The sequence below is a fragment of the Pelophylax lessonae genome (assembly GCF_965119305.1).
Source record: "Pelophylax lessonae genome assembly, chromosome: 5".
Lineage (NCBI taxonomy): Eukaryota > Metazoa > Chordata > Amphibia > Anura > Ranidae > Pelophylax > Pelophylax lessonae.
Window position 1 is genome coordinate 61,535,431 of NC_138772.1, and position 23,348 is coordinate 61,558,778.

General features: G+C 43.9%; 1 protein-coding gene across 1 annotated transcript in view; it reads left to right on the plus strand.

Annotated features, from left to right (window-relative positions):
* MINDY3 (MINDY lysine 48 deubiquitinase 3) overlaps positions 1–23,348 on the plus strand; it is a 255,003-nt gene that overhangs the window by 72,776 nt on the left and 158,879 nt on the right. Inside the window, exon 10 of the mRNA XM_082257723.1 lies at positions 9,252–9,322. Coding sequence (XP_082113849.1) covers positions 9,252–9,322 — 71 coding nt within the window. The remainder of the gene's footprint in view (positions 1–9,251; positions 9,323–23,348) is intronic.

Sequence of the window (23,348 nt, forward strand, 5' to 3'; positions counted from 1 at the left end):
TTCACACTGGTCCAATAGGGAGGCATGTTGGACAGTGGAAGGAAACCTGATGAATGGGCTTTTGATACAGTCCTGATGATTGGCAGAGGGAAAGTCGCCTCGATGCATGTTGGGATACTGTATACAAGCCAGGAGACTATGTGGTCGAGGTCTTTCGTTGGGGAGCGGAGTCCCAGAGGGAGGGGGTGACTGCCCCCTCCTCCTCTGCAGAGGTGCTATGTGGCCTCGGGGTCATCCTGAGGGCCAGAAGAGTAGCAGTGAGGAGCTGAACCCAGAGGTCCAGGGAAGCTGACTGAGAGGGGAGACACTGGAGGATCTGTCTCTGCGGTACAGTACCTCGTGTCAAGGGGCCTGACCTGAGGGGGGCCACCCCTGCTCCTAGGATAGTCAATGGAGGAGTGTCGGCGGGAAGAGGATGCTAGTGAGAGTGTCCTGAAGATAGATTATCGCCCATCAAGTTGTCTTGTTGGAGAGCAAAGAGATTAAGAGACTTAACCCCATCTACCCTAGTGGCAGTGTGAATTAACAGCCTGGCTGTTCCATATCTTTTCAAGCAGAGTTTTGAAAATAGAATTCCTCAAACAATGTGAATAGTTCATTTGGAGTATCCCACTATTCCATTCTTATGCCAAATTACCAATAAACAACAAAACAAATAACACCCCTAGACTGTTCATTTATGTGACGAGCCATTAGGAACAAGGAGAGATTGAGACTTGTTCAAGTAAAGATGTGTTGGTAACCAGGGGAGCCCGCAAAGTCAATACCCAGCAGTCACTGCGGGGGCAGTGCTACATTTTTCTGAGCTTGTCTTGCTTATTAGGTCCCTTTCACCCAAAGTGTCCGATCACATCCGCCTGTCAGTTTTTCTGGTGGACCTGATCGGACCCTCCATTCAACCTTCGGACTGACCGGTGTAAACAGGCTTGTATCCATTTACACCCACCTACCTCCTATCTAGTCCGTTCAAATAAAAAAAATACAGAAGGGGATCCGTCCACTTCCATCTAGGCTGATCAGATCGGAGGGCAGTCGGGTGTAAATAGACAGCGGAGTCCGTTTACTCCCGGACGTATAGGGTGGAGCGGGCTCTCTGCAGAAACCCGGACCGGTCATCCACCCGCTCTGCTCTGATCAGCGGGAGATGAGCGGACAAATTCTCTGCTGATCTAAACAGAGTCTGCCCAACGTGAAAGGAGCCTAATATTGCAGAGGTGGAAGGGGGGGGGGGGGCACCTCTTAAAAGTAATTTTTTTTGAGAAAGCGCTGCATTAAAAAGGCACAAAAATGTCAGAGATGATCCTTGCTAAATAACAGCAAAAACTTTTTGCAGGTTGGAGCGCAGCGATTCTTTTCCTTTTCTGATTTATTTGCTGCAGTGCAATGAGCCAGTTTAACAGTTGGGTATTTCTCAGTAGAGCCTATAATGAACCAATTTGCTTTAAGCTGTATTTTTTTTTTTTTTTTTTTTTTTTTAGGCTAGATGCACTATAAATCGCCTATGAATCGCACAGAAACACGCACCGCATTCCTGTCAAAGTCTTGTGATTCAGTGCGTTGTGATTAGAACCCATTCATTTTGAATGGGTTCTAATCGCACCAAAGCGGTGCATTCACTACTTTTGGTAACTAACTGCAGCAAAAGTACCATGCGATCTGTTGCAGGCTAACACACTTTATGTGCAACTTGCGTTTGGGGTGTCATTAACATTGCACTGGCACCCGCTGCAGATCGCAAGGGCAGTGCATTTTGAACACTGTGCGGGAAACGTGTATAGATTGCAGGTTTTCCCCCACTGCATTCTAGTGTGAACCGGGGCTTACTGTGCTCTAATGCCTCAGTTTGCACCAGAAGGTGGTGCTGGGAACCCGTGTTCTGTGTGTCCCCTTCAGAATGCACTGCACTTGGGATCTGCAGCAGGTGTCAATGTTAGTTTGCTTTAAACCCTTACATGTTCTCAGTGAAGGGACTATCCTCAGGTGATACACCGAGAATAAACAAATCCTCCTACAGAAGTTGTTCCTGTTTATCTGCAGTCTTCTCTTCTGTACAGCCGTTCAAATTCCAGAATTTATGCAGCTTGTCTGACCTGTCAGAACAAAGGGGGCGAAGAGCTGAATTCACTCTGCAGAGCTCAGTGAAGAGAGCTCTGAGAGCTGAATGGTCAGAAGGGACACACACCCATTCACACACACACAGGCTGAGGCTGTCGATCTGCTGGAGTTCCCTCCCCTGTCACATTTGATCTCTTGGTGTCAGGAAAACTTGTCGGAAGTGATTCATGCTGATAGCAGAGGAATGAAGTAGGGACATAAATGACACTTGGTGCTCTAGATTGAGACAAGTACACACTATAGTGTATATGCTTTGTTCATATTTCATATCTGAGGTTTACAACCACTTTACGTTAACGACATCCCAAATGCAGGTCGCAAACGTGGTGCATTTGCCTGCACTGGATTGCATGGTACCCCAGTACCTGGCAATCTGGTTACAGTGTGCTTTTTAAAGTGGTAGTATCCCGCTTTTTGACATTTTTACCTACAGGTAATCCTATAATAAGGCTTACCTGTAGGTACAAATAATATCTCCTAAACCGGCATGGTTTAGGAGATATTTACAGTGCATGCAGCCGCTCTCGCGAGCGGCGCATGCGCTCTGAAGGTCTGGGGGGGACCTTCAATTAATTTGCTGGGAGCTTGCCGGAAAATCACTCCCGCGCGCATGCGCGGGAGTGACGTCATCGCGGCTCCGGCCAATCATCGCGCCGGAGCCATCTCTTCCGTCCAATCACCGCGCCGGAGCTGCCGAACCCAGAAGAGACGGCGAGGGATCATGGCAGCGATGTCCGGGAGTCCGTGTCGGGGCTTCGTTCTAAGGTAAGTTACACATAATGGGCTAGTATGCTATGCATACTAGCCCATTATGCCTTTTGTCTTGCAGGTTTTTTTTTTTTCTTCTTCTAGGGTTTACAACCGCTTTAAAAGAGTGCATGCACTGCTTTTGGTTTAGTGTGATTTCAGCCCATTCAAAATAAATGGGCTTAAATTTCACCATACAGAACCGCATGTAAATCGCACAGGAACATGCAGCACAATTCCTAGTGTGAACTGGCCCTAAAAGTAACCTAACTGAAGTATAGTACAGCAAGACTTTTAGGTAAATGTTAAAGTGACAATTTACAAAATCTACTATTAGATTGTAAGCTCTCCCGAACAGGGCCCTGCTTATCCTTTGTCTTTAATTTTATTGCAGCTGTACTGCCCTACTTTAATTTTGTAAATTGCTGCTCAAACTGTTGGAACTTAATACACCCACTGGCCACTTTATTAGGTGCACCTTGCTAGTACCGGGTTGGACCCCCTTTTGCCTTCAGAACTGCCCTAATTCTTTATGGCATAGATTCAACAAGGTGTTGGAAACATTCCTCAGAGATTTTGGTCCATAGTGACATGATAACATCATGCAGTTGCTACACATTTCATCCATGATGCAAATCTCTCTTCCACCGCGTCCCAAAGGTGCTCCATTGGATTGATATCTGGTGACTGTGGTGGCCATTAGAGTACAGTGACCTCATTGTCATGTTCAGGAAACCAGTGGTGAGATGATTTGAGGTTTGTGACATGGTGCATTATCCTGCTGAAATGAGCCATCACTGGGTACACTGCAGTCATATACAGGGATGGACATGGTCCAAAAATACTCAGGTGGTGTTTAACCACTTGCCGACCGCCGCACGACTATCTACGTCGGCGGTCAGCCCCTCACAGGCAAACTAACGTAGGGCTACGTTGCTTGCTTGTGAGGGTCTAGGGAGCGAGCGCGCGCCGCCGGAGGCGCGCTCCCGCGTGGTCACAGACCCCCCCCCCCGCGCGTGTGACCAGCGGACCCGATGTCCGCCGGCCACTCGGCGATCGGCGGGGGAGAGGGAGAATGTCAGGCAGCTTGTGTAAACAATCTTCTGTTGTCCAATTTTGGTAAACCTGTGAGAATTGTAACCTCAGTTTCTTGTTCATAGCTGACAGGAGTGGCACCTGGGGTGGTCTTTGCTGCTGTAGCCCATCTGCTTCACGATTCAATGTGTTTTGCATTCAGAGATGGTATTCTGCATACCTTGGGTGTAAAAAGTGGTTATTTGAGTTACTGTTGCCTTTCTATCATCTCAAACCAACATAAAAAAGGCCTTTTCCTCCACACAACTACCACTCACTGGATATTTTCTCCTTTTCAGACCATTCTCTGTAAATCCGAGAGATGGGTGTGTGTGAAAATCCCAGTAGGTTGGCAGTTTTTGAAATATTTAGACCAGCCCGTCCGACACCAACAACCATGCCATGTTCAAAGTCACTTAAATCCCCTTTCTTCCCCATTCTGATGCTCTGTTTGAATTAAAGCAAGTTGTCTTCACCACGTCTAGATGTCTAAATGCATTGAGTTGCTGCCTTGTGATTGGCTGATTAGCAATTTGTTTTACCGAGCAATTGAACAGGTGTGCCTAATAAAGTGGCCGGTGAGTGTAAATCCTGAATAGCAATAATAATAATAGTATTATAGCTCAAAACTTTGCAAATTGTTGGCACTTTATAATTCCTTTATAATAATAATGAGAAAATGATGAAAAATCTTCCCTGTGCCAAGTACTGATCTGACCAGTAGGTGTCAGTCATGTCTTGCTTTTATCCATTCTGTTATAAAGATGAAGAAGGATATTGCCTTGTGCCAGGGCTGGCTGACCTCTCGGAGCCCTTTTATAGGTCTGCAAAACAAGAGAAAACCTTTTCTTCCCTAAGGCCATTTTTCACCGCTTGTATTTACAATTATTAAAAGGTTTCTTCCTTTTATGTCCTAATGAGGTTTGTGTGTAATATTCCAGGGAAGATGGAGGAGATAAGAGATTTGTGTACATTGTATCTCTTTTATCCTTTTAGAAGTCACTTGGATTATTGTCGGTCCCGTCATCAGTTTACTCAGCGCAGAGCTGGGGGCATTTTCAGGGCTCAATCCTGAAATCTTCACAGGCTGCATCCTTATTAACAGAAATCTGGGGCTTTAAAAGTTCCCTTTTCTGTGTATTATTCATCTATTGCAGCCTTTCTCAACCTTTTCAATGTGGAGGAATCCTTGAAATAATTTTCAGGTCTCAGGGAACTCCTACTAAAAATGACTATTCACAATTCATGATACCTTAGTGTGATGGTCAGTGGGATGAATGCTCCTAAGGCTCCATGTACACGGGACGTTAGAAAAAACATGCTGCAAAGCCAGTTCTGACGCCGGGAAAAAGCAGCTGTAAAAACGTGCTTTCAGTAGCTTTTTCCATTGGCGTTATTGCACGTTTGGCCACGTTGCTTTTAGCAGCGTTTTTTCTGCCTCCATTCACAATCAATGGTTCCCTATGGGAGCCTATTGATTTGAATGGAAGTCGCACCGCAAGTCGGATCAGGATGATCCGACTTGGGGCGCAACTTGCGCTGTGAGAATCTTAAGGGGGAACTCCACGCCAAAAATGGGGAAAAAACAGCGTGGGGGTCCCCCCCAGGTTCCAAACCAGGCCCTTCGGGTCCGGTATGGAATTTGAGGGTAGCCCCACGCCAAAAAACCGGCGTGGGGTCCCCCCCAAAATCCATACCAGACCCTTATCCCAGCACGCAGCCCGGTAGGGCAGGAAGGGGGAGGGGTCGAGCGAGCGCCCCCCCCCGGACCATACCAGGCCACATGCCCTCAACATGGGGGGGGGGGGTGTTGGTGCTTTTGGGCAGGGGGACCTCTGCACCCTCCACCTCAAAGCACCTTGCCCCCATGTTGATGAGGACAAGGGCCTCATCCCCACAACTTTGGCCGGTGGTTGTGGGGGTCTGCGGGCAGGGGGCTCATCGGAATCTGGAAGCCCCCTTTAACAAGGGGGCCCCCCAGATCCCGGGCCCCCTCCCTATCCGGTCTTCTCCTGCTCTGGTCTTCTCCCTCTCCGGTCTTCTGCTCTTTTGCTGTCCGCTCTTCTGCTGTCCAATCTTCTGCTCTTTTACCTCCTCTGGTCTTCTTCTTCCTCCGGTCCTCCTCCGACGATGTCTCCGGTGATTATGCCAGTCTCCGGTCTCTGCAGCTTGTTATATAGCCATTAGGGGTGTGGCCTCCCGGTGATTTCATTGGGAGGCCCCGCCCCATCATGTCACATATGACGTCATCTGTGTCATAAGTGGGCGGGGTCTCACTGTAATGTCACCGTGAGACCACACCCACAATGGCTATATAACAAGCTGCGGAGACCGGCATAATCACCGGAGACCTCATCGGAGGAGGACCGGAGGAAGAAGACCAGAGGAGGCAGAAGAGCGGACAGCAAAAGAGCAGAAGACCAGAAGACCGGAGAGGGAGAAGACCAGAGGACCAGAGCAGGAGAAGACCGGATGAAGATTTTTAATAAACTTTCCAAAACGTCTCCTGTCGTTATTTACATACACTGCCTTTTATGGGGTGAATGGGTAGGGGTACAGTGTACCCCATACCCATTCACATAGGGAGGGGGCCCGGGATCTGGGGGGCCCCCTTGTTAAAGGGGGCTTCCAGATTCCGATGAGCCCCCTGCCCGCAGACCCCCCCCAACCACCGGCCAGGGTTGTGGGGATGAGGCCCTTGTCCTCATCAACATGGGGATTGACTGATTATGGGCAAAGCCGATATGTCGAGGGCCGATACGCACTTTCCCCGATATATCAGAATCTGCCCCTGAGGTTACCGATATTGCCGATATTTTGGGAAAGTGCTTGTACCGGAGTGATGCCTGCAGCTAGAGGCATCGCCCCGGTACCGGCGTCCATAGCCGACGGTGAGCAGTCTTGTCATGACAACCGATGCGGCTGAGAAGCCGCTCAGCTGTCATTACAATGAGCTGGAGGGGACTTCCGCTGCTTGTCCGGGTCTCCCATCCCACCGGGAAACCCGGGCAACCAGCGTGCACGGCTGCCGAAGACCCGATCAAAGCCGCATTCAGCTCTGATCGGGTCTCCATGTAAAAACCCAGAAGTGATGTCATGACATCACTTCCGGGTACTCGGCGCCAGATAAAAAAAAATGACCGCATTCAAAACAGCCAAACTTGGCGTTTTGAGTGTTTTTAAGTGCAGAGGAGGGGTTTGGGGTATTTTAGACCCCCAGATCCCTCCACAAGAGTACCTGTGTAAAAAAATAAATAAATAAATATCGGCCGATACCATTATGCGATGACCAAAATATCGGTATCTGCAGTAAAAAAAAAAACGATATCGGTCGATCACTATTTATGTGGAGGAACCCTTGAAATAATTTTCAGGTCTCAGGGAACCCCGATAAAAATGACTATATGTACAACTCATGATACATTAGTGTGATGGTCAGTGGGATGAATGCTCCTTACACTTGTGGACATTGGGAAGAATTACTGCCTTACAGATAGCTAAAAAGATCAATGGTGTCAGGGGAACTTAGCTCAAGGAACCCCTGACAACCTCTGGAGGAACCCTGGTTGAGAACCACTGATCTATTGGATGCAAATTTTGAAAGATACTTTATTTTATTAAAAAGTTTATTTTCAGAGCCACATCTTTACACCGAAACAGCTGGCCTTACTCTCAGGTGAGAGCCAGACCTTTACTACCAGTTTCTGGATATCTTGCTTACACTCCTGTGTGGTTGATCTACCTTCACTCTTCCATCCTTCCTTGCATTGTCACCTCCTCCTCGTTGCAAATTTTGAATTGTATTGCCAAGCAAATTAGATGTAGGTGTTGTTTGGCTGACCATTTTACCTGTGTAACGTCTTCAATCCTATGGAAGGATGTTGGGCAGAGTGGCGCTGACAGGGACAATCACTGATCGAATTTCAGCTGCTTCATTAAGAAATTTGGCTTAAATTTGGTCAGTGGGTGGCTAGTGTAAGGCTGGTCCTATATTAAAGTGGTTGTAAACCCTTATATGTGCCTATTGAAGTGACTATCCTTAGGCGATGCACAAAGATGAAACAAATTTTCCTGCATACGTTGTATCTGTTAATCTGCAGCCTTCTCTTCTTTACATCTGTTCAAAGTACAGAATTCTTAAAGCTTGTCTGAGCTGTCCGAAAAAAGGAGGCGGAGAGCTGAAATTACACACTGCAGAGCTCAGTGAGGAGAGCTCTGAGAGCTGATTGGAGCACACAGGAAGGAGGATGCAAGGCCATCTGCTTGTCCTCTGTGCAGCATGCTCATCTCAGCTCTACTATCACTACTATAGTATTCACTAATAGCACAGAGACCTAGTGTGAGGAAGGTGGTGTTGCCTGTAGCATCTAATTGGAAAGGCAATGTCAATTTAAGAGCCGGTTCACATTAGAGCGATCCGACTTGCCGAGGCGACCTCACAAGTCGCGGTGAAGTCAATGCAGGTCGCTCCGGGTCGCCCCAAAGAAGCTCCGGACCCTTTTTCTAAGTCGGAGCAACTTGTGCCGCTCCTATTAGAACGGGTCCACAGCTTCTCTATGGCAGGCGACCTACGGCGACCTGTCAGGCGACCAGGTCGCCTGACAGGTCGCCCCAGTGTGAACTGGCTCTAAAGGTATCTTAAACCAAAATGTAAACGTTTATTATATGCAGGTTACTTATTCTTCTTTGGTGGCTGAATTTTCTTTTTTTAGGCTTTTATTTTCACCTAGTGATCTAGCCAGTAAGTCTGTTGGTTTTCAACACAACAAGCTTTCCTGCAAATTCTATCGTAGGATTGGGACAAACCATTAACGGGTGCTTACAATGATCAACTTTTATTTATATATGTAAAACCTTCATGGCAAAAGGAAAAAAAAAAATGTTTTACTGTACCTGCTTATAAAATATTCACTTGAGTTTGGGTTCAGTTTGTTATTGTATTTAACTGCTAGTACATCTAACACACCCTCCCCCCAGACTGACAATGCTGCTGCTCAAAGTCATCCCCTGCGCTCCTTTATCCACGGTGGAGGAATTCTAATACAGGAGGGGTGTTACTGGCCAGATCACCAGGTGAAAACAGCCTAAAAAAAAAACCAATGCAGCCACCGCATCTGATTGCTAAGCGGTGATACGTTTTTGGTTTTGGGATTAATACCGCTTTAAAATGCTGTTCAATATCTTGATGATATTGAATGGTTTTCAATGAAATGCCCCATCCCTGAAGCATGCGGTTTAGTTTATGCAGATACTTTGTCAGGTTTATATTAATCCTTATCTTTTTTTCTCTTTTTTTTTTTTTTTTTTTTGTTTAGAGCTGCTCGGTATCCACAGCCAGGCAAATGTTGGTTTTCTCACACTGATGGAGTCTCTACGATACTGCAAGGTAAGAGCCCTCCTACATCACACTGAGCCCTGCAAACTCACTATAAATACTCCTATGAATGATTGGATAGCTAACCTGATGACACACGGGTTGATTGACTAAAACTGGAGAGTGCAAAATCCGGTGTAGCTCTTTATATTATCCAGTCTGCTTCTAAATTCAGCTTGTTTAACCGCCCGCCGCAGTTTTATGTCGCTACTTTGACGTTAAATTCCGGGGTTATGGCAGCAGATAGCTACCATAAGCCCTGTTTTTTTTTTTTTTTTTTTACTGGCCGGGCGGTCCTCTTTCACATAAAGGTGGTCCCAGCAGCGGATTCGCAGTGGAATCACTTTTATAGGCGGCGGGAGAGGTGCTTCCCTCCCGCCGCTCCCCGGTCATTTTCCAAGCTTACCGGAGCCGTCAGTAGCCGGGAAAATGATCCGGTCCTTTCCCCTCCAAGACAGGACAGGCAAGCTGTCCTAGACAGCTAGACAGGCAAGATGGCCCCCACTCGACTCTATGGCCATAGAGGATCGGAGCGACCTCATACGTCGCTTCCATTCCTTCCAACAACCTTAAAGGGCCTATTTTTTTTTTTTTTTAGGTTGTAAAATAAATGATTTATTTTTTTCTTTTTTTTTTGCTTCTTAGTGTAGATCTGAGGTCTTTTTGACCCCAGATCTCATATTAAAGAGGACCTGTCCTGCTTATTTCTATTACAAGGGATGTTTCCATTCCTTGTAATAGGAATAAAAGTGATCAAAATATTTTTAACGGGACAGTGTAAAAATAAAATGTAAAATAGGAAATTCAAGCACCCCGTCCCTGTTGGCTTGCGTGCAGAAGCGAGCGCTTATGCAAGTCGCACCCACATATGTAAACAGTGTTCAAACCACACATGAGGTATCCCTGCGATCGTTTGAGAAAGAGCAATAATTCCAGCCCTGGATCCCCTCTGTAACTCTAAACTGATAACCTGTTTCAATTTTTAAAGCGTCGCCTATGAAGATTTTTAAGTACCAATGTTTGTCCATAAGCATGCGCAATTTTGAAGCATGATATGTTGGGTATCTATTTACTCGGCGTAACATTATCTTTCACATTATAGAAAAAAATTGGGCTAACTTTACTATTTTTTAATTCAAAAAAGTGTATTTATTCAAAAAAAAATTGCGTTTGTTAGACCGCTCGGCAAATACGGTGTGTCATAAAGTATTGCAACCATCTCCATTTTATTCTCTAGGGTCTCTGCTAAAAAAAAAAAAAAATGTATATTGTTTGGGGGTTCTGAGTAATTTTCTAGTAAAAAAATACTGATTTTTAACTTGTAAACAACAAGTGTCAGAAATAGGCCTGGTCCTTAAGTGGTTAATAAAGCTATGACAAAAAAAAAAAAACTGGAAGCTGATTGGTTTTTATGCAGTGATGCACCAGTTTTTGCCCAGTTTTAGTAAATCAATTCCTAAGATTCATGCAATGGACTCTGTTGGATGCAGCAATGGTAAAGCTATTGAAGAGACTAGAACTCACTGCTCAAGGTGGTGTAATTGCCTGAGGACTCACACCGGTGCATGCCCCGGCTCGCCTCCGTGAAAACTTGATAAAGGAAAAGGAATTGGCAGCACTCCAGGTTGAGTCAAAATCCAGATGTATTGACTGGATGTCCAGTCAATAAATCTGGATTTTGACTCAACCTGGAGTGCTGCCAATTCCTTTTCCTTTATCAATGGTAAAGCTAGCCATAGATGAATTGAAATTTTACCTGTTTAGCAAGGACTGTCCAAACTGCGATCCATCTATGGCCGTTCACGCTTGACAAAAGTCGATCCAATGATCGACCTCTTTTGAACGGAACTGTTGGAAAATTTTTCCTTATTGGTTGCAACCGCTGATCAGTGTATTCTGACAGCAGAGGAGTCCTGCTGTCAGAATACAATGGCACAGCTGATCGGAAAAAAAACGAGACATCTATGGCCAGCTGTGGAAATGCAGTAATGAGTCGGTCACTGGTAATACCAAACACAATATTCCCCACGCACACATTCTAGAAAACCGTCTGTTCAGTGATGCTGGGCGCTGTAATGACCATAGGCTGGAAACTGTGGATAATCCAAGTGAAGAAATGTCATCAGCACACCAAAGTTTCTTCAAAAGGGTCCAAAGCTTTTTTTATGTGGTCACATGATAAATATACAGCAACGTGACTTGCCTGACTAAAGGGCCCTGCGTTGCTCCGAAACGTTGCTGTATATTTATTATGTGAGCACGTAATAAAGCTTTGGACCCTTTTGTGTGGAATCGTTGATGACATTTCTTCACTTTGATCACTGGTAATAGGCTCCTTGATTTTAGCACTAGTGTTAATTGGCACAGGAATTTTTGAGTCCGGGTGGGGCAATTCCAGGCAAGGTAACTGTGAGCCAGTTTTCACTACTTAACTAATTGGGGATTTAGATCTTGTAAGCACAAACCCTCTTCCCATTCCAGTTTGCTTTGTGCCAGTGCAACCAATCACCAGCCAAGAAAATTGTGAGGGAATAGGGGAGAGAAGATGGAGTCTTATAAAGCAAAATGCTAGTTCTAGCTGCATGTTATGGTTTCTGAACATTTGAACAAACTGTGTTGTACTAAACGATAACTAATGAATATCAGAATTTTGGATTCTGAATTTTCAGAAGTCTGCTCTGGTTCCGTCCACAAAGCTGGACTATCTGGGTCTGACTTCTGGACAAACTACAGAAATTGCAGGCGGCAATTCGTCTCCTGCTGTCCAGCAGATAGTCATCCTTCTGGACAAATAGGGGGAATCTCCCTAACGGGGGGGCACGGAGCACGGACAGAAATAAATACTGACGGGAGTTCTAATCCCTCTCCACTCTTTACAAAACTTATACTTTTATAAAAAAGAAAATAATAATGGTATAAGTATTAAGTAGGAAAAGAGTACTTTACACTGACTGCTGGTGAGCTGCTACTGCTAGGATCACCTTACATTTGCAGCTCCTGTGCAAACATTTCCACCATGGGATTTTTCCCTTGTCTGACATACTGGCTTCTAAACATCATGCTACTGCTAAGCACAGCTCAGGAATATTGTCTTGGCCCTTCTTCAATAGACATCTATTGGAAAGGCGTCTTAGGCCCTGTTCACACCTGATCGTTTTTTCAGCTCGTAAAATGCTCATCTATGAATTCTCGAAACGCCCAACAAGCAAAATCCCATTCATTTCAATGGCCCCTGATTACATATGAGCATTTTGTCGCCTGAAGCTCAAAGTACATAAGCTTCTTTTTTGGCAAATTACAAGCGTTTTTGTTAGATGTCAATGCCTGCCTCCAAACACCTGCAAAAAAACGCCGAAAAATAATGCCTCGTACACACGCAACGATTGTTGGCCGTGAATTTTCGGCCAACGTCCGATCGGCCGATTGTCGGCTTGTTATTATGATGCTTCCGACAACCAACTGCGACTTTTCGGCCGAACAAAATCTGGTGTGCATGCTATAAAATTTTTGTTGGCCGTCAACAGAACGGCCGATTTTCCATCAGTCAGTACAGATTTCGGCAGACAAAAATCTGATGAGCAAGACTGGGCATGCTCAGAGAAGAAAAAACACACGGAAAGTAAACCAGCACATGACATCACTTCTGAAGTTGGTTTTTGTTGGCCGATAAAATTCGTGTGCAGTCTAGAGCACATTTCAACATAACAAATGGGGGAAGGGGGTAAAATTAAAATACATAGGACAATCGGCGTGCATAAGGCATAAGGTAAAGACAGGTATCATGTGGATGAATCCATGCCACAATAGTAATTTATAAAAAGCCGAAGGCCTAGCAACCTAAACACTAAGGAAAACATAAATAAGGGGGACAAGTGGGACTTTATATGAAGTGCATATTGGTTGGGGTGTATAACATGGCTAAAGTAAACAAATGGGTGTGCAACCAAATAGCAGAAAGAACAACATTTTAATGATAATTGTCACCATCCATACAAAAGACCAAAAAGGCATAGGTATAAGTATAAAAACGATGAATACAAAGGTAACACAATGGAATAACGTATAAAAACACAGTAATCGAGAGCTGATGGATCCTGAACAGATGAAGCCATGGCTAAAATTGGGCATGTAAAACCAATTCGATATAATAGGTATTGAAAGGAATGCATAGTAACGGCTCTACGCGTTTCGTGGAGTAAATTCCACTTCTTCAGGAGCAGATGCATCCCTTGTCACTGCAAAAGAGAGAAAAAAGAGATCCCCCTTATAGACAGTAATATAATAAACATGGTAGCAGATAAACAGGCGTAAATGGAGAAAGAATATAACAGCCCGATCTGAGCCAGCTTCACCCTTGGTACTTACAGCTTGATGATGAAAAAATATGGTAATGTACTGTGTGGGCAACAGTGCAACCGGGGAAGACGTCTCACCGGGAGCTGTGGGAGCCCGGTCTCCTGGCCAGTAGGGGACGACAAGAGGACATCAAAAGGAAGAATTTAATAAACCCAGGTGTGTGGAGTAGATGGCATAGATGGGTAACTAGCCAACGGATACTGCATATAGAAAATTAATGTGAGAGTTAGTAAGAAGTAAGAACGGCCGATTTTCCATCAGTCAGTACAGATTTCGGCAGACAAAAATCTGATGAGCAAGACTGGGCATGCTCAGAGAAGAAAAAACACACGGAAAGTAAACCAGCACATGACATCACTTCTGAAGTTGGTTTTTGTTGGCCGATAAAATTCGTGTGTCTAGAGCACATTTCAACCAACACAACAACACTGGACAAAAGACGGCCGATCGGTCGGCCGACAATCGTTGCGTGTGTACGAGGCATAAGTCTAAAACAAAGGCCCAAAAAAATGGCTGAAAACTATACGCTCAGGTGTGAATGGAGCCTTAGTAAATGAGATTGGTCAGTTCTGTGTGTGCAGATTCTGAGATTACCCTCCCAGGTTCCTTGTGTTCTGGTATTACATTTTTTATCAATTTGTCGTATAAGTTGGCTTACAGGTGAAATAAAAGAGAGCTGATTTTAGCTGCGAAGAAAGTTAAGTTTACAGCTTTTCCTGGCAATAGAATGCCGGGCCTGAGCGCAGTCCATAGAGATCAGATCCACTTGTTAGATTTTTTGGATCATAGCAGCACATTGTGTTCTCAGGTGATGGATTCCTGGTTTGGACTTCATTGCACACAGCTCAGTTCTCAGATGTTCTTTAGTGCAGATATTATATTCCATAGACAAAGGCTGTGCTGTTCTGTTCTGCACCAGCGTAGGTGTTAATAAGAAGCCTTGTAATGCTATCGGACCTATGTTAGCTTTGTGGTTAAGCCATTACGCTGCACTTCCTTTCTGCTTCTAAATCGGAATATATGAATCCTTAACACCAGCTGGAATAAAACTGAATTCCACAATGCACCAATCGGATTACACAATTAGTCTGACCTATGTAAAGCTGGTTGATTCTGTTCTAGGGCTCTGCAGGAGAATCCCTGTGGAGAATTCATCATGCAGGAAAAATGAAAAGGGAATATTTTGTTAGGACTTGTTGCTGTGTACTTTTAACCACTTGCCGACCGCCCACAGTGTATTTACTGTGGCGGTCAGCCCCGTACAGGCAAAGTGGCGTGGTACTACGTCGCTAGCCTGAGAGCCTCTAGGGGGCAAGCGCGCGCCACCGGAGGCGCGCTCCCACCCCCGCTAGTTCCCGAACATGTCCGCGCGCGTGTGACCAGCGGACCCGATGTCCGCCGGTCACTCGCGATCTCCCGGTGGAGAGGGAGAAAGGCAGGCGGCTGACGTAAACAAAGCCGCCTGTCGTCCTCCCTCATCTAACTGCAGAGATCATACAATCCTGCTATGTAGGATCGTATGTTTCTGTGGTTACATCACTAGCCACACCCCTTTACAGTTAGAAGCACGCCCCTAGGGACACACTTGACCCCTGCATCACCAATAAAGTTAACCCCTTCCCTGCCAGTGTCATATTTACAGTAACAGTGCAAATGTATAGCACTGATTACTGTAGTAATGTCACTGGTACCCCCATTAAGTGTCAAAAATGTCAGTCAAGGGTCCGATCTGTCTGCTGCAATGTCGCAGTCCCACAAAAAAAATTGCAGATCACCGCCATTGCTCGTTAAAAAAAAAAAAACAATAAAAATGGCAAAAATCTTTCCCTTAGTTAGTAAACACAATAACTTTTGCTCAAACCAATCAAAAATCGCTTATTGCGATTTTTTTTTTTTTTTTTTTTTACCAAACATATGTAGCAGAAAACAAATTGGCCTAAAATGTTAAAAAATTTTGATTTTTAAATTTTTTTTTGGGGAATTTCATATAAAAAAAGTGAAAAATATTGTTATTTTTTCAAAATTGTCGCTCTTTTTTTGTTTATAGCGCAAAAAGTAAAAATCGCACAGGTGATCAAATACCACCAAAAGAAAGCTCTGTTTGTGGGAAAAATAGGACGTCAATTTCATTTGGGTACAGTGTCACACAACCGTGCAATTTTCCGTTAAAGTCACACAGTGCCGAATCGCAAAATGGGGCCTGGGCAGCCAAATCCTCTGGGGCTTAAGTGGTTAAAAGTGTTATATATATATATATATATATATATATATATATATATATATATATATATATATATATATATATAATGACAGCTTCAAGATGTCTCCTGTATAAGTAAACTAGTTGCATGCATTGTTGAGGTGTTATTTTGGCCCATTCTTTCACACAAATCAAATCTTTAAATCTTGAAGGTTCCATTGGCCTCTTCTATAAACTCTGATCTTCAGTTTTTCCATTGATTTTCTATTAGACTCAAGTCAGGTGATTGGCTGGGCCATTCTAGCAGCTTTATTTTCCTTGGCTTTGTGTTTGGGATCATTGTCTTGGTGAAATTTCCACCCTCGTTTCATCTTCATCATCCTGGTAGATGGCAACAGATTTTTATCAAGAATGTCTTGGTACATTTTTCCATTCATCCTTTCTTCAATCATATCAAGTTTGCCAGTTTCGTATGCTGAAAAACAGCTCCACACCATGATGTTCCCACCTCCAAACTTCACTGTTGGTATGGGGGTGATTTTTGGGTGATGTGCAAGTACCATTTGACCTCCAAACAGGGTGTGTATTATGGCATCCTAAGAAATCAATTTTGGTCTCATCTGACCAGATTATATTCTCCCCGTATTTCCCAGGATTGTCTAAATGTGGTGCAGCTAACTTGAAACGAGATTCAACATGCTTTTTCCTTAGCAATAGTGTCTTGTATGGTGAGCGTGCATACAGGCCATGGCAGTTGAGTGCATTACTTAATTGTTTTCTTTGAAACAGTTGTACCTGCTAATTCCATGTCTTTCTGAAGCTTGCCACAAGTAGTCCCTGGATCTTGGACAACTCTTCTGATAATTCTTTTCACTCCTCTGTCAGAAATCTTGCACCTTGTCGTGGCCGTTTTATGGTGAAATAATGTTCTTTCCATTTCTGGATTATGGCCCCAACAGTGCTCACTGGAAAAGTCAAAATGTTTAGAAATCTTCTGTAACCAATGCCATCAGTACGTTTTGCAACAATAGGGTTTGCGAAGGTCTTGAGAGGTCTTTGCTTTTACTCATCATGAGATGTTTGTGTGACACCTTGGTTATGAAACACCTTTTTATAGGCCATCAGTTGAGACTAAACCAGCTGATCTTAATTTACACTGACAAGGGGCAGGATTGCTTTCTAATTACGGAGAGATCTCAGCTGATGTCACGGCTTTTCTATGCCTTTTTGCAACTCCCTTTCTTCATGTGTTCAATACTTTTTCCCTGTGTAATTCCATTTTATTACACATAACTTCATTTCTGAACTTATTTGTTTGATTTCTTTGTATTGAATGAATGGGTTGTTACCAACATGTGGTGAACATTTCATGTAAATAGCACCTTTAGAAATCTATTTACCTAGAAAAATGGTGATGTGTTCAATACGGTACTTATTTTACCCGCTGTATGCTTTTAATATCTGGTAGCCTGGATGTTTTATGTAACTGGAACGTGCATTCCCTATTTTGGGTAAAGTTCTCAAGAAAAGGAAAGCATACAGTAAGGAGTTCAGTTCAGCCTTGAAGTTTGTTTACTTTTATATTGAGAATCTCCTGTAAATGAGTCATAACCACAAGCTAAGTACATCCTCCCTTTAATTACTGGCTGCCCACCCACTCTTATTTTATTTAATTGCTCCACATTACTGTATTTAATGTAAAGTACTGTAATCTGTCAGACTGTACGCGTTCTCCGAATCAGAGGACATTCGGGGTCCATTGCAGACACGTCATATTGTAAAACCTGCAATCTGAATATTCGCTGCCCTGGAATTATACAATTTATGTAGAAATAGTCACACGTGGACTTTTTTTATTTTTTTTATTGAAAAATCGTTTTTTTGGAGAATCTGGCCCAATGACCATAGCCAAAGACAACATTTGAACACAATACTTCAGGTATGGTGGTATACTCGGTGACATGGAGTATAATCCACGGAAAATAACAGTTGGCAAGTTGGGGAAAAAAAGAATCAATGCAAACGCGGCGAGAACTAGGATAAATGCGGTGATTCCGTGGAAATGTATCTTGGTTTTTTAGTCTGGTTAAGTGTCGTGGGAAGTGCCATGTTTTCCAAGGTGAATAGGAATTAGAATAAATTATGAGAAAGAAGGAAATGTCCCTTCCTGCCACCTTCCGCTGCTCACCCGGGTCTCCTGCCCCGCCGTGAGACCGGGGCAACCAGCCTGCACGGGCGCCGAAGACTCAATCAAAGCTGCATTCGGCTCTGATCGGTTCTCCATATAAAAACCTGGGAGTGATTTCATGACATCACTTCCCGGGTACTCAACGTCAAATTTAAAAAAAAGACAGCATTCAAAACAGCCGAACTTGGCATTTTGCATGCTTTTAAGTGCAGAGGAGGGGTTTGGGGTCCTTCAGACCCCCAGATCCCTCCACAAGAGTACCTGTCAAGTAAAAAAAATTTAAATGTACGAAAATATTGGCCCATACTGATGCAATGGCCAAAATATCGGTATTTGCAACGAAAAACTGATATCGGTCTATCACTAATGGAAACCACACGTACCTGAACTTAGTGAATTTTCATTACGCATGGCCAATTACTCCTACATTTACATTATATAATTTAGCTTGGAAACCCATTCCAGATAGGTCGATGTCATAGAGGACTTCCAGTGTCTAAGGATCTGGCCCTTTTTGATATTTTTGATTATTCCAGGGATTGTGGAGAGGTCTACTTCCTATGTCTTTGGCCATGTTCTACCTGTAATAAGACAGCTTAGTTGAAATATGGCTGACCAGTAAGGTTTGATTCTTGGGCAGGACCACCATATATGGAAATGTGTACCAACTGGCTATGCACACCTCCAGCATCGATCACACTTAGACAGTTTTTATTTAGACTAGACCAGCTGAAAACATGTAGGCTTTATTCATACTGTTTCATGAGCATTGCAGCACATATTGTAACCCACACTTGTATGTGAACGGGCTACTATAGTTTTCCTTTAAAATTGCATCACATACTTGAGTTGTGCTGTTGACACATACCTGGTAAAGACTGAGTTGTTGGGGTGGCTTCTCTTGCACCTCCAATTCAACATCCCTGAAAGTGGTGGCAGGGAATGTAAGAACATGGAGTGGCACGAGTACCGGTGTTGCAGGTAGGACTGGGTTTGTGCAGCTGCTGGGTATGTGACTGTAGACCAGATGTTAGAGCATCATAAAAGTCACAGGAACATAGTCAAGACACAAGTTGAGGTGAATAGCAGCCAGACAGCAAGGTACTGATAAGAGGCATGGGGGAGCTCAGCTATGAGGATAGATAAGAGGAGCTTAATGACCTCTTCTGTCGAACGGGCAGGCTGGAAAACAAGCATCCGATCAGCGCTGGCAGCCAGTGGTGGGGGGACAGTCTGTCTGTCAGAACACAATAGCTTAGCCGGGGAGATTGCCGTAGTAACATCACTTAATTAGTACAGTGACCAAAGTGCCCTTTCTGTTTTTTTTTTTTTTTTTTTCATTTAGCCCGCTGGATTAAACGGATTAGCTCGCTAGTGTGTGCCTAGCGAGCTAATCTGTTTAATTTGAATCAGAGGTGTAACTAGAACCCTCAGGGCCCCAGTGCAAAAAACCATGAAGGGGCCCCCGGACCCCTGGTTGGGGCCCTTCCCTTCATGCCTGGGGCCCTTTACTATTTTTGCGGGCCCTTTTTTATGGTCCTGCAGCGGGACCCTTTCACAAGTTCTGCAGTGGGCCCCCTTCTTGCCATCTTGGGGACTCCCCATGGTGGTGGAATGCCAGGGCCCTGTTGCAGGTGTGACCTTTGCGATCCTGGAAGTTCACCCACTGGTGTCAGTAGATTTTATTTTTTGGTATTTTAATTGTATTTTTTATCATTTTATTTAATTTTTTTACAATGTCACTGACTATGACTCTGTCCATTCAGAAAAGGAAGGATCTGTAAATTACATATTTACCGACACCTTCCTGGTTCTTTATTATGACACATCCCCTGCAGCAGCCAGCAGGAGAGGGAAGGGAGCACAGTGGGGGTGGGGTGGTGGGGGGGGGGAGCAGGGGAGCACACAGGGGCCCAGAGACAACAGAACACAAGTGGACTGGATAGGAGGAGTGGCGGGGCAGCATACAGAGGAACCAATCTCCTCCATTTTCCTCCTGCAACTACAGGAGGAAAATGGACAGTAATTTCTCAACATGCTGCCCCCCCCCGCCCCTTCTATCCAGGTTTACAGGGGAGCCGCACAGGCCCCCTGGAGCATGGGGCCCAGTTGCAATTGCAACCCCTGTAGTTATGCCCCTGCTTTGAATAAAGGCTGAGTGATGACATCACCCCAGGGGGAAGGTCCCTGACAGCCAAGGGCTTAAAATGGCAGGTTGAATGATGCTGACTGTCATTTAACCTGGAAGACTGAGGACATCTAGTGGCAGAAAGAAATTACTGCAGGAGATATTTTATATTTTACTATTGTGCTGTTATTTTGATGTAATTTATTATTATTTTTTTTAATAAAGAAGAGTCACATTTTATCTGCTCATGATAAGTTAAAAACTAAGCAGTAGAAACATTTGTAAATCTTCTTACCAGTTTTTTGTGACCTCTGATAAGTAATGCGCATGTATGAACATGCTACTTCACCCAGCAACAGATGTCCGACCATGTTTTCCATGTACATCTATAAAAGGAGAAGAATTTTCTTGTTTTAAATCGGCCTTTTTTTATTTATATATATATGAATGTACACCATCAGAGAGGGACTTAGACACCTTCCAGGAACTTCCAAACCGTGTAATCTGTTTCCTAACAAAAACCACACCAGATATTTTTACTCCTTGTTTATGCTTTTATCTCTCAGATGGTGTTTTGAAGTTTAAAGTGTAATAAAAATAGTTATCTGATGTTCTGTGAATGGGAAAATGTGAGTGTAAAAAAAAGCAGGGCTGTTGTTAATTTAGATGGAAAAAGGTAGAAATCCACTTAAAGAGAACCTGTTGAGTGACCTGTGGAAGAATAAAAATCCTCACTGTTAAAATAGACTTAGTCTTGCCTTTCTCGGATACCGTGTTTCCCCGAAAATAAGGCTGGGTCTTATATTAATTTTGGCTACAAAAAGCACACTGGGGCTTATTTTCAGGGGATGTCTTATTTATTTACGGTATGTATAAGGACGATCTTAACCACTTGCCGACTGCGCACAGTATATTTACTGCGGCAGTCGGCCCCGGCCAGGCAGAGTGACGTAGGTCTACGTCACTCGCCTGTCACTCCTTCTAGAGCCAATAGCGGGCGCGCGCCCGCCTCGGCTCGTTCACGGAGGATTGCGGGAGTGTGACTGGCGGACCCGATGTCCGCCGGTCACACTACGATCGCCGGTACAGCGGGAGAAAGACAGAGCGGCTTATGTAAACAAGCCGCCTGTCAGTTCTCCCTGTGTAAAAATGAAGATCAGACGGTTCTACTATGTAGAACCGTTGATCTTTTTTTTTACACCAATAGGAATGTCCCACTACAGTTAGAAGCACGCCCCTAGGACACACTTAACCCCTCCCTGTCCAATACAGTTAACCCCTTCCCTGCCAGTGTCATTTTTGCAGTAACAGTGCATATATATAGCACTGATTACTGCAGTAATGTCACTGGTACCCCGAAAAGTGTCAAAAATGTCAGTCAAGGGTCCGATCTGTCCGCCGCAATGTCACAGTACCGCAAAAAAAAATCGCAGATCGCCGCCATTACTCGTTAAAAAAAAAAAACACCAAAAATGACAAAAATCTTTCCCTTTGTTAGTAAACGCGATAACTTGCGCAAACCAATCAAAATACGCTTTTTGCGATTTTTTTTTTTTTACCAAACATAGGTAGCGTAAAACAAATTGGCCGAAAATGTTAAAAAATTTTGATTTTTACATTTTTTTTTTGGGGGGGAATTTCATATAAAAAAATTTGAAAAATATTGTTATTTTTGCAAAAATGACGCTCTTTTTTGTTTATAGCGCGTGATCAAAAAATCGCACAGGTGATCAAATACCACCAAAAGAAAGCTCTGTTTGTGGGAAAAAAAGGAAAGTGAAATTTATTTCGGTACAGAGTGGCACGACCGCGCAATTGTCCGTTAAAGTCACGCAGTAAAAAATCGCAATAAAACCCCTGGTCTTTTAGCAGGAAAATCCTCCGGTGGTAAAGTGGTTAAAGTGGCTGTAACCCTAAAAAAAAAAAAAAAAATATATATATATATATATATCCTGATCCTAGCATTATAGACAGCACCTTGTGCTGTGTCATTTACCCCTCTCTAGATTTAAAAAAAAAACCTGGAACAAAATTAAATATTTTTAAGAAGTTTTTGTGTCCCCTGTCTTCTTTTCTCCTCTTCCCCTGTCAGCTCAGGAGTCAGCATTATAACATTCTGTAATCCCCCAAAAAAAAAAACCTTGGTTAAAATCATTAAAAAATTATGCAATGTGTTTTGTTAAAAGATTATATAATGTCCAGTGAGTCTCCATTTGTAACTTTATTGTGAAAAATACCTTATTTACAGCGCCGCTGGGTGCTCACTTGACCCGCCAGGGCTCTTCTTCCCTGCCCTGAATACTGCAGAGGATGGGGTCGAGATCCCAGCTTATGTCAGCCCTGCTTTGAGCACTGTTGAGGGAGGGGCCGCTAACGTTAGCCGGGAGGAGAGGAGAAGATCTCCCGCTGGTAACATGAGCGCCCAGCGGCACTGTAAAAAAGATATTTTCCCCAATATAGTTACAAACAGACACACTGCACATTATATAATCTTTTTACAAAACGGCTTACATGTTTTTACAGGGATTTTAACTAGGGCTTATTTTTGGGGTAGGGCTTATATTGCAGCCATCCTCAAAAATCACGCTAGGTCTTATTTTCGGGGTAGGGCTTATTTTCAGGGAAACAGGGTAGGTAGGTTATGATTTTGACTTGTATTCTCTCAAAGGAGAATGCCATCTCATTGTCAAATTGAAGGCCATCGTGTAAGTTGACCTGTTTTGTCTGATAGCCTATGGCTCCTGTCAGTTTATAAAGCTTTTAATTTTTATTTATTTATTCCTGGCAGTATCTTTGATATATTACCCACTTGTCGCCAAATGGCATGGCATTGGCATACCCCCGTAGGAGCGGCTGGTGAATAGGGATCCCCCCACTCTGCACAGTCAGGCACACTGAATTTCGAAATCACACTTGAGTCAGTAAACTTTGTTTTGTATATTAGGGGTATTCAACTTTGATGGGAATAAGGATATTATAGGATGCCCACTTGACTTTTCAGCAAAACAACTCTTCAGAGACACAACTACATACAACCCATATACACTCCTCTTCTGCCTCCTGCACATCACTTGCTTGCAGAACACTCAGGACTAGCTGGAACACTGTTTGGGGGATCCGACAAGGCATTCAGCCAGATCCAGTAAGCCCTTTACAGGCAGGGATT